Source organism: Mesoplodon densirostris, chromosome 6 (genome assembly GCF_025265405.1).
Source record: "Mesoplodon densirostris isolate mMesDen1 chromosome 6, mMesDen1 primary haplotype, whole genome shotgun sequence".
Classification (NCBI taxonomy): Eukaryota; Metazoa; Chordata; class Mammalia; order Artiodactyla; family Ziphiidae; genus Mesoplodon; species Mesoplodon densirostris.
In genome coordinates this window covers 122,134,917-122,149,096 of record NC_082666.1, presented here as the reverse complement: position 1 = coordinate 122,149,096, position 14,180 = coordinate 122,134,917, and the positions used below count along the sequence as shown (strand labels likewise).

The 14,180-nt window shown below is 43.9% G+C and overlaps 1 protein-coding gene across 1 annotated transcript in view; it reads right to left on the bottom strand.

The window, feature by feature from the left end:
- The window catches only part of DOCK5 (dedicator of cytokinesis 5), a 216,239-nt gene that overhangs the window by 104,955 nt on the left and 97,104 nt on the right, over window positions 1–14,180 (bottom strand). The window contains exons 6-9 of the mRNA XM_060102585.1: window positions 8,411–8,559; window positions 5,185–5,320; window positions 3,698–3,855; window positions 2,131–2,212 (exon numbers count right to left, since the gene is read on the bottom strand). Coding sequence (XP_059958568.1) covers window positions 2,131–2,212; window positions 3,698–3,855; window positions 5,185–5,320; window positions 8,411–8,559 — 525 coding nt within the window. The remainder of the gene's footprint in view (window positions 1–2,130; window positions 2,213–3,697; window positions 3,856–5,184; window positions 5,321–8,410; window positions 8,560–14,180) is intronic.

Genomic DNA, 14,180 nt, shown 5'->3' with positions numbered 1-14,180 from the left:
TACTTCAAATTTATAAATCAGATCGTATTCAATCTCAAGTCTCCAGTTTACGCAGGGTATGTAAAAATGGGGTCCCTTGTCATTGCTACTTTATGTCCTGGCCAGGGCATATCTGAGCACCAGAGGCGTTTCAGTGTCAAATGAAATTAAAACTTACAAGACGTTGACATTTACTGGGTATCTACACATGCTGGTGATATTTCATTTCACCTTCCAAATAATCCCGTGAGGCAAGTATAACACAGAAATTTCCAGGCACTGCTTTCTGTAATTATTCATCTGTTTTATGAGAGAGATCCATCGAGAGCCTCTGGGCGTGTGTTGACTAATGAGAAACGTGTAGATGAAATGTCTCTGTCTTTTTGTGGCTCATGCTCTACGCTTGTTTGTATTCCTAAGGATGGGTGAGTAAACCCACAAAAGAGCTCACATATCTCATTTGCGTTCATATCAGAAATGATTTAACTGCATCTCAAATTCTTTTCATGAAACGGCTATCCAAGGCCTCTTTACTGAATCAGGAATTACTTTTTAAACAATCCATCCATATCTATCCACTATAATCAAATTAACTCAGGTCTCCAAGATAGGAATATATACCGATGATGATATTCACCCTTGAATTTCTACTCTAGGTTTTGTGAGGCTTCTGTTAATAGAAAGATAAAGACTTTAAGTGACTGGTTACATAAACTGGGGCACACTGATATTATCTAATAATATGCAATCATGTCTAAAGGAAGTTTCTGTAGAATGTTCAATGACCAAAGAATCAGTCACCACATTTTATTTAATTGAAAAAGTTGGACATGAAATTTGCATATAGGAAGGGCCTAATTGGTTGGGGGAGGAGGGGAGGGGGTGAATTGCAGCTATTCTGAAACGGTATTGATTAGAAAGATGGACCAATGATCCAACAACACCTTTTTAAATGTGTGGTTTTTTTTTTAATAATGTATGCATTGACTGATAAATGCCTTTTAATTTCAGGGGAAAAAAACCCTCACATATCTTAGAATTGAGGAAATACTCTGCATGTTGGGGAGAGGTTTTGGGAAGAGCTCTAAGCTCTTTTTTGTCGATGTTTACTAGGTGGTGAAGATGTGTATGGGTCAGTGCAGGGACAGTTAATAGACCACTTTTGTCATAGGGGTAGGAGGTTAATAGATGGAATGAATAATAATAAGCAGAAATGAAGGCAGGCAGGCAGGCAGGAAGCAGGGACCAATGTGCCTTCCTATCACGTCCTTTGGTGCTTTACCCTAGACTCTGTTTTCCTGACTGTAAGAGTGGTAAGAGAATAAGCAGACAAAATATGGGTGTAGCTTAAGGGAAAAAGGGAGAAAAGGAAGGCAGAATCTCTTTTAGGCTAAATGGGAGCTGGAAAACCTGCCCACCAAGGCTGCTCAGAGCAGGTGGCAACAGCTCCAGGGCATTTCAAGCACTGATGTAAAAAAAGGGGAGAGAATCCCAAGAAAGTTCCTAGCCCACGAAAAAGAGAGTCACCAGGCCCCAAGCTCTAGCCCAAAACATTTCCTGGCTCTTGATCCATTTACAGCAGCACACCTCCTGCCTCAGGGAAGTGGAGAAAGAGAGGGAAAAGTCCATTAAAATATAAGCCAACAGAAAAGTCTAGTCCAGTCTTTGCCCCGACTGTAACCTGGCTCTGGAAGGTTCCCCCCTTTATCTGCACAGCTCACCCCCTTGTCAACTGGAAGTTCTTGCTCAAAGGCTCCTGCTCATCAAGGTCTGCCCTGACCCACCTGTTTAAGAGAGCAACCCTCCCCCAGCCCAGAAACTCCCAATCCCCCCAAAGCACTCACGACCTCTAACATTCTGTACAAGTCCTCATCTATCTGATTACTGTTTATTACTGACTTCCCCATTAGGACAAAAAGCTCCTTGAGAACCAGGACATTATCTGATGTGTTCACTGATGTATCTCAAGTGCCTGGCCTCTGACAGGTGCTCAATAAATATTTGGTGAATAAATGAGTGGGGTCACTCCTGCTAAAGGGATTATGATGACTGTTATTTTCATGTGTTCATTTTTAAATTTTCCATATACTTGTCACGTGCACCTGTGAATATTGCAAACAAAGGAAAGGGTTAAACATAGGTAGGACTTACAGTAAAGACCGCTTGAAGGTTATTGAGCTTCTCGATTTCCTTGGGCATTCCATTGCTGCCCCAACGAATTAGGTAGTTTTCACTGATGAAGGGAAAAAAAAAAAATCTCAATCAGCACCTAACTGGGGAGGAAGCTGCTCTCAGGATAGACTTAATAGGGTCGAAAGGTGGCCCAGAAGAGCCCAGTGAAGTTCACCAGGCAGGTCTGAGACCACACCAATGACCGCCCTCTGGTCTCCTGGCTGTAGCCTGGCTCTCCAAGGCACAGCCAGTACAGCCCCATGACAAGCACTGCTCAAGATGGGCACAGACACAGTAGATTCTACCAGATTCTATCTGGGGTCTACCTTCCATCTCAAATCCTTTGTATAAAAGTTTCAGTTTTGCTGAATCAAGAATATAATATTATAAGAATCATTCCAAGTCCATCTCCTGGAATCCACAGCACCACACTGCAATAAGCTTTCTATTTTAGATACACACAATTTTGGGGCTTCCCTGGTGGCGCAGTGGTTAAGAATCCGCCTGCCAATGCATGGGACATGGGTTCTAGTCCTGGTCCGGAAAGATCTCACATGCCGCGGAGCGACTAAGCCCATGCGCCACAGCTACTGAGCCTCTGCTCTAGAGCCCGCGTGCCACAACTACTGAAGCCCGTGTGTCTAGAGCCCGAGCTCCACAACAAGAGAAGCCACCGCCATGAGAAGCCCATGCACCGCAACGAAGAGTAGCTCCTGCTCGCCACAACTAGAGAAAACCCGTGCGCAGTAACGAAGACCCAACGCGGCCAAAAATAAATAAATAAATAAATAAATAAATTATTTAAAAATTTTATTTAAAAAAATAATAAATAATTTGTCAGTAATTACTTTTAACCATCTTCTCAAGAATAAACCTGTTTTCTTAGCTGCTCAGCGGCAGCATGACTGTAGGGTTGAATAAACCCTAGAATCACCCGCTAAAGTCTTTAATTTATACCAGTATTGGGTTCACAGCAAAATTGAGCCAAAGGTACAGATTTCCCCTAGGCCCCCCTCCATGCCCCCCCTTTATCAAAAACCCCCAGCAGAATGGTACAATCACTGTTATAATCATTGAACCTACACTGAGAGGTCTTTATCACCCCGAGTCTACAGTTTACATTAGGGGTCACTCTTAGTGTTGGACATTCTATGGGTTTGGAAAAATGTGTAATGACACACAGCCACCATGACAGTATCATAGAGGACAGTTTCACTGCCCTAAAATTCTCAGTGCTCTGATGAGTCATCCCTCCCTCACCCCTCTCTTATACTCCTTTGAATTCTCTGCTCCTGTCACCATGTTCGGATGAGTTTTCTGTGATTTCTAAGACCCAGGGAGTACACAAACTGTACTACTGCACTGTTTCAGCAGCTATTCAGAATGGCTAAACGACCCAAAGGGGTTTATTTTCTACTGCCTAGAAATCCTCCCCTTCTGCTCCATCTTCCCCTCTCAAACCCAGCAAAGAAATCCTCAGGGAGGAGATAGGTGAAGGCTGGGTATTTTTGCAAGGTTGCCGGAAGATGACCCGGGTCTCTACTACCTGATGAACGTGGACTGGTCCGGGTCGTAGAGGGCCATGAACAACTCTGCATCTTCCCCAATGTTGCAGACAAAGTTCTTGAAGTTCACGTAGAGGCCGTAGGTATGCACGGCACTGAAGATGGACTGGCCCCGCAAGTCCACGTTCTGCAGAATTGACTGAACACAGAGGACAAGACAGAAAAGCGTTTTGGTTTCAGCAAGTGGGAAACACTAGCAAAGACTCTGGCCTGCAAACGGAAGCCAAATATAATTACCACCCGAGAGAAGCACTTACTGAGAAGAAAGTGTGTGTAAGTGGAGAAGTGATCAAGTGAGAAAAATAGAACCATGATTATTTAGATGATCAAGGCGGTCCTGTGAAGCGCCTTGAACCCAAGTAATTCAATAAATGCTGTCTAAAGAGCATATATCTAAAGTTTATGATAACTCAGGGGTTTAGTAGCTTTAAGAAGTTCTCATCTCTCACAACAGTTTCTGGGTAAACCTCAAAAGCATAAACATCATGATTCATTATCCTTCTTTCGGGGAATAACTCTCATTGCAAATAAGAGATTCCACTGGACAGGTCCACCTTCAGGCATGATTAGCCATTAGATCCAGAAACACAATGAAATGTTATTACAACTGTGCTGAAGAAATAAAACCTACAAACTAAACAGAAACCTCTACTCATTAGAACAGAAAGACTGGAAGAATATATACCTAAACATCAGTATGTTTGGGCAGTCATAATATAGGTGACTTTTCTTTTTCTCTTTTTCTATACCTTTTGAATTTTTATTTATTGTCCAATTACTATTTTTAAAATCTTTCAAACACTTTATTTGTAAATATTATTTTGGAAATCATGATCTATGTACTAACTACAGAAGTTTACAGAGTCAAGAGGCTTTTCTCCCACCCAGTTCTCCTTCTCAGAGGCATCCATTAAGTGTCAGTTTCTTGTCTATCACTACAGTTAGTCTGCACATAGGCAAGCACAGATGTATGTATATTCTTTTTTGAAACACAAATAATAGTGTTTTATACACACTGTTCTGCATCTTGCTCTTTTCTGCTTAATACATTATCTTCGCAATCTTCCCAGGTCAGAATATACAAAACTGCCTTGTTCTTTTTGTAATATTTTGCTTCTAAAATGAGGAAATGAATGATTTTCTAAACAACATTTCCACCTCTGTTGTCTTAACTCCTTTTCCTTCATTAAAAACAAAAGCAAAGGGCTTCCCTGGTGGCGCAGTGGTTGAGAGTCCGCCTGCCGATGCAGGGGACACGGGTTTGTGCCCAGGTCCGGAAGGATCCCCCATGCCGTGGAGCGGCTGGGCCCGTGAGCCATGGCCGCTGAGCCTGCGCGTCCGGAGCCTGTGCTCCGCAACGGGAGAGGCCACAGCAATGAGAGGCCCGCGTACCGCAAAAAAAAAAAAAAAAAAAAAAAGCAAAAATGGAACTCTGTGGCCAAGGTCTGCCCACTTGAGGAAGCTTCACCTTCTCTTCTTGGATCTTTTCCTCAATCCTCTTTGAGGCCATTTCATGGGCCTTGAAGAGGGCGATGGTGCTGGTTTCATCTGGGTCCAAGATGTTCCCGTTGTCATCCCGCACGACCAGATCCAACCCCAGCATTCTAGAAAGAAAGAAATGGTCAGTTGGTTCTCCACGTCAGGAGCAGATTCTTTCCTGAAGAGTCTTCACGGAAGAACCCAGAGGATTCAGCTGAAAGGCTGGGTGCCAGACAAGTCAAGATAAGAAGAGTTCACTGGCTTTTCTCCTTTCAATTTTTGCTTCCTTTCCATACAACAACAATGCTAAAAAACTTATGAAAATGTTACCCAAACTCATATAATATGCAAAGTAATTTGGTCTGCAGAACCTCAACAGGAAAGGCAAAACTGGCGCTAATTCTAACCAAAATCGTCTGACCAATGCTTCTTTCCCCTAATCATCTGTAGTTTGCTATAGGAACTAGGAAAGACGAATGCTCAGATACTGGGGAGCTTGCCCTGATTTCCTTAAAAGCACAGGCCTGGGGGACAGTGCTTAATTCAAGACTGTTTTTTCTTTGTTTGTTTTTTAAATTTATTTATTTAATTAATTTATTTTTTTGGCTGCACTGGGTCTTCGTTGTTGCGTGCGGGCTTTCTCTAGTTGTGGCGACTGGGGGCTACTCTTCATTGCGGTGCGGGGGCTTCTCATTGCAGTGGCTTCTCTTGTTGCAGAGCACGGGCTCTAGGCACACGGGCTTCAGTAGTTGTGACTCATGGGCTCTAGAGCACAGGCTCAGCAGTTGTGACACACAGGCTTAGCTGCTCCGTGGCATGTGGGATCTCCCCAGACCAGGGCTCGAACCCGTGTCCCCTGCATCGGCAGGCAGATTCTTAACCACTGCGCCACCAGGGAAGCCCTTTTCAAGACCATTTTAAAGGAGATCAAGGGAGTTCCTTGGTGGCCTAGTGGTTAGGATTCAGGGCTTCCACTGCTGTGGCCTGGGTTCAATCCCTGGTCGGAGAACTGAGATCCCACAAGACATACGGTGCAGCCAAAAACAACAAGAGCAACAAAAGGAATCAAAGAAGTTAAGTCCTGGCTGTTGGTATCACACAATCTATCTCAGAGAATGGGCTCTGGTGTCAGCTGGACCAAGATTTGCATCCTGGTTTTAATACTTGCTAGCAATATGACTTTGGTCATCTACTTAATTTTGCAAAGGCCTGGTTTCCTCATCTGTAAATTATTCCCTACCCTTCAGGGCTGTTGTGTGAATTTAATGAGATAACGCATATAAAGCACACAGTACAATATCTAGCATACAATAGGCTTTCAATGAATGTTAGCTCCTATTGGCACAAGAAAACCCCTGGCTGTGTTAAGACGGAGCTCTGGGTGCTGCACGGGAATAGTAAGGGCCATATGGTCCCTGCATGGCACCATCCCAGCAAGGTTTTTTATGCCCGATGTGCACACAGAAGCAGAAAAAATTGTGCTTAGTTCTAAGAAGTTGGGGACTGTGGTGGAAACACGATACTGTGATCTGAACACCCAGTTCATTCCAGGCACTAGCAGTTTAGGAGTGAGGATGTCCAAAGGGCGAGAAAGTTCAAGGATAATGGTGGCACATGCCAAGTCTTTGGGAAGGAAGCAAAAATGCCTAATTTCCTGCCTCCCTGTTTTATATCATCTCCATCAACTGATTCAATCTGGCAGGTCCCTTGCCATGGCAGCCAGACCCACAGGCCACCCAGACTATGAGCAGCGAGCCTTGTTGGCTGCTCAGAGACTGGATCACGGATGCACTGACGGAGCAGCTTAATTTCTTGAGCTGCTTCCAAGGGCTGAAATGAAAAGGCCAGTGTGGTCCGCTGTTTGTAGGATGTTACCATCCTTTGCCAGAGACCAGAGGCCTCCAGGCTGATGCCCCAGTGTGCCAAGACCGAAGAATACAGAGGCAGCATATGTGCCAGGAGGGAGCTGCTTTATCCCATCTTAGCTGCTGTTTAAGAGTCTCCCCAGGACTATATGACTAGCAGTGCAGCTCCTGTGGTTATAGTCCTGTGAACAGACAAGGGCGGAGCAACTAAGCCCGTGCGCCGCAACTACTGAGCCTGCGCTCTAGAGCCCGCGAGCCACAACTACTGAGCCCACACTCCTAGAGCCCGTGCTCCGCAACAAGAGAAGTCACTGCAAGGAGAAGCTGCAAGCCTCAACGAAGAGTAACCCTTGCTCGCTGCAACTAGAGAAAGCCCGCACGCAGCAACGAAGACCCAACACAGTCAAGAAAAAAAAAAAAACTAAATGTCAAACGAATCATCAACAAAAACTGAGAAACGAACCCAGTGTTTAAAAAGAGCTGGTCAGGAAGGATGAATCATCCCAGGTCACCATTAATTTTGATGAATCGACTAAATTTTTCGTCTTCCAAAGGGCAGTAACATCTGGAACCTACGTATCTGACCGAGCCAATCGGAAGACGAATGGTGTGATTAACTCTTTAGAGGTTACTGGAGACAGGCTATTCTGGCAAATCTGGTTTTTACACAATGTAAGCAATGGTCCCACTTAGGGGAAGACAGAAAGAAAGAGAGAGAATGAGTCTGATGCTGATTTAAAATCCTCTGTTAGAAGAAAGATAGCAGGGGGGAGGGATAAATTATGGTTTGGGATTAACAGATACACACTACTACATATAAAATATATAAACAACAAGGACCTGATGTATAGCATAGGGAACTCTACTCAATATTCTTTAATAACCTAAATGGGAAAAGAATCTGAAAAAGAATAGACACATGTATAACTGAATCACTTTGCTGTACACCTGAAACTAACACAACATTGTAAAGCAACTATACTCCAGTATAAAATAAAAACTAAAAAAAAAGGAATAAAGATAGAGATAGTCCCAGGTCCCTGAAATTGTCAGCTTCTGATGCTCAGACCCTCTGAGTTTGTCTGGCAGTGGAGTTGCTTCCATTCAAGCCCCATATTCCCTGATCATCCATCATCTCCTTGAGACCAGAGATCCAGCACAGGGTCTAGCCCATGAAGGGCATTGCCAAATTTTCTTCTACAAAATTAAATGTTTTCCAAGGCAGAAAGAGAACAGTTAAGCATTGTTCTTTGGCAACTCCAAGATCACAAGCTCATGGTGAGCTATGTCCTTAGCATGAACGTGCGTGGTTTCTTCCAAGTTCTCAGTGAAGAGTCATCCCTGGTTTACCTGTTCCCGTGATCGATTTTGGCTGTGACCTTCATCTTGAGCTCTGCCAGTTCGTCCTTGGGGAGGGTTCCAGACAGGATCTGGGACCGCCACTCGATCAGGTTGTACGTCATCTGCTGCAGCTGGCGGAAGAGCGTGACCTTGTTGTTCTAAGGTGGGAAAATGAGGCAGAGGAAAGGACCAAAAAAAGAGAGAGGAAAAAAAAAAAGGTGTGATGGAAGATGAGGACATCTTTGGACCCGATCCTTTATAAGGTGTCATTTAAGCAATTAATTCTGCCATGCAGTGAGCTGTGCACGCTGAGGCGACCTTGTTACATCACTAGGGATGGCTTTGCCCTGACCCATTCCCACTTCCTCCTTGGGTGCAGCTTTAGAAACAGATAAGCACTTGTAGGATGGATAGGATGGATGGTTAGTCCTAACTCATAAGTGTACCAAATCATCCGTGTCCCCTAAAATTGTGCCCGTGTCCCTCCTTTACTTAAAACCCTCCAGTGATTTCCCCTGTCCTCCAGATACACTAGATCGCATGTCAGTCCTTCCTATCTTGGCTCCTACCCACATTCCCAGCTGCATTGTCCACCGATCACTACCTGAAAAATCTACGCTCCTTCCACGCAAAGCGATGTCCATTTCTCCCAAATGCTCCAGACTCTCTCAGTAAGTGACTCCTCCACCTGGAACCCCTTTTCTCCTCTTCCCCCCCGAATGCTCGCCGTCTCTCGCTCACACACCACACCCTCCTCCAACTGCTAATTCTGACATCTACAGAATCTCAGAAATCTCTTCCTCAAAACCCTAACTCCGGGTTGGCCATCTCTCCCACAGCTGCTGGAATGTATTCCTATGCCAGCACTCGGAACCTGGACCACCTTGGCTTGTTGTCCTCTCCCCTCAGATGGTAAGAACCTACAGGAAAAGGAGCTTGTTCAGTTTTGTATCCCTAAGAGCTAGTAGGCACTTTATAAAAGGTACTGCATCAGTGAATTCTGGATGGAGAAAGAACTGTAATTTCAGAGGTAAGGGATCATCGAAAAGAGAATGTGAAATATTAAAGTCCCCACTGAATTGTTAGACCATCTGGAAACTGTTAGACCTGGAATAATGAAACCAGTATTCTGGGCTTCAGTAAGAACTCTCCGTAACTGAACTAAAATTAACTTACGACCAACTAATTATTTGTGCCTCAATCATATTAAGAGTCTAATACTTGATATCCATGCCATTATGACCTTGGTTCTACCTAAAGGATTCATTCATTAAAAAAAAAAAAAAAGTCAATAAGCATTTACCACATGCTGGAAATAAAGTTCCTGCACATTCCAGAAGACGGCAGCAATAAATAAGTAAACTTTTATATACATATATGTAAATATATTAAAATTATATAATATAAACATATCAATATCATATATAATATTACACACATATATTATATGTATATAATATTTATGCACACACACACAGGATGATTTCAGATTATAAAAAGTGCAAGAAGGAAATAGGGCAATATGATAGGGTGTACCTGGGGGAAGGAGGCCACTTTAGATAGAACAGTCGGGAAAAACTGTTTTATGCATTCCTTTTGATACACAAATATATATCATCACCCCCTATATACTATAAGACCACTTCTTTTTTATTTATAGGTGAAAAGTCATGATATATTTGTATAACCATACACTTCTAAAATGACAGGGTAAATTAGGATCTGCTATAAAAACAAGGCAAAAAAAAAAAAAAAAAAGCCACACAAAGAAGTGGCTGATGGCTGTCCAGCATGTTCTTCAGTGATGCTCTTCTACAGCAATCCCAGGTACAGACGCCTGGGTCAGGTTATCGACTAGAATCAGGGCTGAAAATATCCAAGATACTCGTGAACAATCAGTAAATGTGGAGTGAAGAGCCCTCAGCCTAAGTGGGGACACAGGAGACATCAATGGGATTAGCAGATGTGGTAAGAGCCCTGCAAGAAGTTCAAGGTTCTATGAGAACACAGAAGAAAGAGACGAAGAACTCATTTATCTGCGATTGCAATACGCTCTGCTAATACCATTGATCTGAAAAACACAGAACGTGAAAGCTGATTAAAATTCTGAAACCGCCTACATTTTATGCTTTTAGTGTTTTCTGAATTGCCTCTTTCTCATCAGCCAGTCTTTAGAAAAACATAAATGAGACTTTTAAAAGCAAAGGTAAAACGACCCTGTTTTTTTTTTCATTCAATTCCATATAAAATGTTTCCAACTCATTGTCTTTCTGAGAAATTAAGCCCATAAAACTTTGCCTTTCAAAGCTGCCAGGCAGAAAGGGATCCTTTTTTCTTCTTGCAACCTATTTTTCTACTCCTAGTTTTTTTTTTCAATGTTTTCTCATTTTAATTAAGATATTAGGTCTCAGAATATGGTAAAGAAAGGGCTCCGAGACTCAGGGGATCCTCTATGAGCGCTTTGTTTGGGCCATATATTCACAAGTTCTTGGTCTCAATTATATCAGACACTATCCAAAGCAATTTAATTATTGCCTGTCCATATCAGCCTGCTTTGCCAAGAGTTCCCCCCTACAAGAAGGATGAAGTTGGCCATTCTTTTCTGGTTCACTCTGCCAAATTAATTGTGAGTAGACACGCTGGAACACACCAAAGGAAGCGACTTTCCCATCGACTTTAAGGAAACAGATTTTGTTGCCACATTCCTAAGATTGTTCTACATGGATGTTCTATGCAGTAGCTGGCCCCTGGCACTTTCTGGATTCCTGGGGAAGCAAATGAGGACAGGTGAGGAGAAAATCAATCTCTCCCCATTAACGCCAGGAGCCAAGGACTCAGGTCTCCATCTTTCCTCCCTGTTACACCCAAGCCTGCCCATTACAGAGTGCCTTTTCTCCTGTCTCTAGCCTTCACTAATCTCAGTCTTTTTTTTTTTTTTTTTTTTTTTTGCTGTACGCGGGCCTCTCACTGCTGTGGCCTCTCCCGTTGCGGAGCACAGGCTCCGGACACACAGGCTCCGCGGCCATGGCTCGCGGGCCCAGCCGCTCCGCGGCATGTGGGATCCTCCGGGATCGGGGCACGAACCCGTGTCCCCTGCATCGGCAGGCGGACTCTCAACCACTGCGCCACCAGGGAGGCCCAATCTCAGTCTCTTTATACTAGCGGGCACTGTCACAGAATTCAGGAGGGCAAGGAATGTATTTAATAATTTCTTTGATCCTCTCCGCAGAAGAAGCCTGGGACACAGCAGCGACCGAAAAACAAACTGTGACTGCTTGAGCTTAAAATAACACTGGTTTCGGTTTGAGGAATACCTACACAAAATAGAGAAATCTAAATATTCTTCTAACTAGACAGTAAGGATACGCCTGCATTTGCTTAGAATTTATCCCTCTTTTCTACCTGACGAACTTTGAGGTCTCACTTTTTACATTCTATTCTGGGTGTGTGTGTGTGTGTGTGTGTTTTTTTAAGAATTTCTAAAGAGAAGAAAAAAGGGACAAGAAAAAAAGAAACAGCTTTATCTTCAATAGTGGCAGAAATACAGAAGCCATCCTTTGAGTAATTTAGAAATTCTGAGACGACGGCACCACCCCACTGGGTGTCAGAAAACCTCGATTCTATTCTTCACTTTCTTTCCCAAAGAATGCAGACCAGAGTCAAAAGCCTCTTTCTCTGGTCCTCCACCTCACCGCTCCCTCTGCAAAAGAATCAATATTTCCTCTGTTCACCAATCTCTCCTCTTCCATTGTAAACCTTCTTTGCTGAAAGTACAGGGGACTTGGTCTCTATCTCTAATTCCATCACTAACTTGCTAAGTGACTTTGAGCAAATTATTCCCTCTGGGATATGCCCATCTGTAAAATCAGGGGACCAGCAATGAGATCCATTCCCAGGGATAAGCGTCTTCAAGTCTATGGCTGAGACATTAAATTCAATTACTCCTCCAAGCAACTTCCTGATTAAATATATCTGACTCGGACCATCTCAGTCCTGACGGACTCACACAGTGTGGTGGCGCTGTATCAAATTTCCCCCGTATACAGCTCTTCGCAATGAATCTCATGTCTTTTCTGAGTGTCTGGACCTTCCGTGAACCAGGATGGTTGGTGTCTTGGTCTTTCTGTGTCCTGTGCTGCGCTGACCCTTAGCTCTGGGAGGACAGGAATCCGCAGGGGCCCTGCCTCTCTTCCCATCCATCCTAGTGCTTTTTCTGTCAGCTAAAGGCTTGGCCTGACTAGCAAACGCTCGATTTTCAAAGAAAAGATTCCAGTAAAAGACAGTTTTTGCCTCTGGAAGTAGCGCAGGAAATCCTGGAAGCCAGGCACCAAAGTCAGAGGAAAACAAAACCGGAAAAACACCCAAAGCGCCACTTCTGCCCTGTTCTGGCCATCGTCCCATCTCCTCCTGCCTCTCGTGAGAGCCATGCACCAAAGCAGGGCTTGCAACTCACAGGTGAAATGCCCTGACACCAGGAAGAAGCTTTCTATGGGAATTTTCTGTCCTTAGTAATAAGCCATCAGACACCCGGTTTCAACCTTGAGATCAGCTTAATTACACTTCACAGCATATGCTCCAGCAGCCAGTAATAACCACCAGTTCAAAAAGATTAGTCTTGAGTAGCTTTAATCTGCCTGGATATGCAAAGATGGGATGAAAGGGCAATTCATGGTGTCCGGGCAAGTCTCCCCACCCCCGCCTTGGTGACAGGCACTTTCTCTGCTCTAGATTTTTACAGGACTGTAGGCCAGCCCAAGGTTCTATTTTGCTGGTAAATTTTCAATGAGAGGAGATCAATCCTTTCAACGAACTGCATTTTAGCAATTAAGTTCACTTGATTCAACAAGATGTATGAACCACCCTGCACCATCAGGCTCTTCTGCAATCTCTTTTCCATAAGAAAATCGATCAGGTTGAGTCTGCCAAACTTGTATGAACACAACAGCCTGGCTGACCAAACCTCACCAAACCATTTCGCCCACTGGAAGGTGGGAAACAGCACTGCACTTAATCTCAGGGTGAGGCATTAGAGAGTATGTTTATGATGACCAAACACCTCAGAATTCCCGGGACAGCTCCTCTTCCACAAAGTCTTGTCCCAACGTCCCCACACATATACTCCAACTTGGCAGTTTTCAAGACCTGATTTTTAGTTGAGAACACAGGATAAGTATGACGTGGGGTGCAGATCTGTGCGTATTCAAAAAGTATAATTGGGTTGTCCCTGGAAAGGTAAACTTAGATATTACATCCAACCATCATGTAGAAGTCAATGCATAGGGGTCCGCCCTTCTAGCTGAGGCAACTCGCATGGCAGGGAAGAAGGAAAAGAAGCCACGTTCAGCTCACTGGATCTACTTTTCATGGCTGGGGAAAACCGCAAGATCCTGAGAGGCAACAGAAAAGAATGAATGGAATACTTAAAAACTATCCACCTAGCTAGCTAAGTGACTCTAAGGCTGCCAGGGAGCCCACTGGGTAGGCAGCAGGCACACCCTTGAACTACCTCAGGGCAAAATTCCATGTGGATCTAGTTCTCCTAACACTTTTCAACATGAATCAGCTCTTTCCTGAAGCAGTGCAGTAAGGGGAGAGTCAGGGGCTGGAATGTGACACAGATTATCTTATTGAATTCTACAGCAAATCGGCAAGGCATGTGTATGTGTAATATATAATTACCACTGCAGCCGAGGAAAGGAAAACTTGGGAGGTCAAAGGACTTGTCTTGGGCTGTAAAATCCTCTCGTGGCACACCCTGACCCAAACTCCCTGCCTGCAG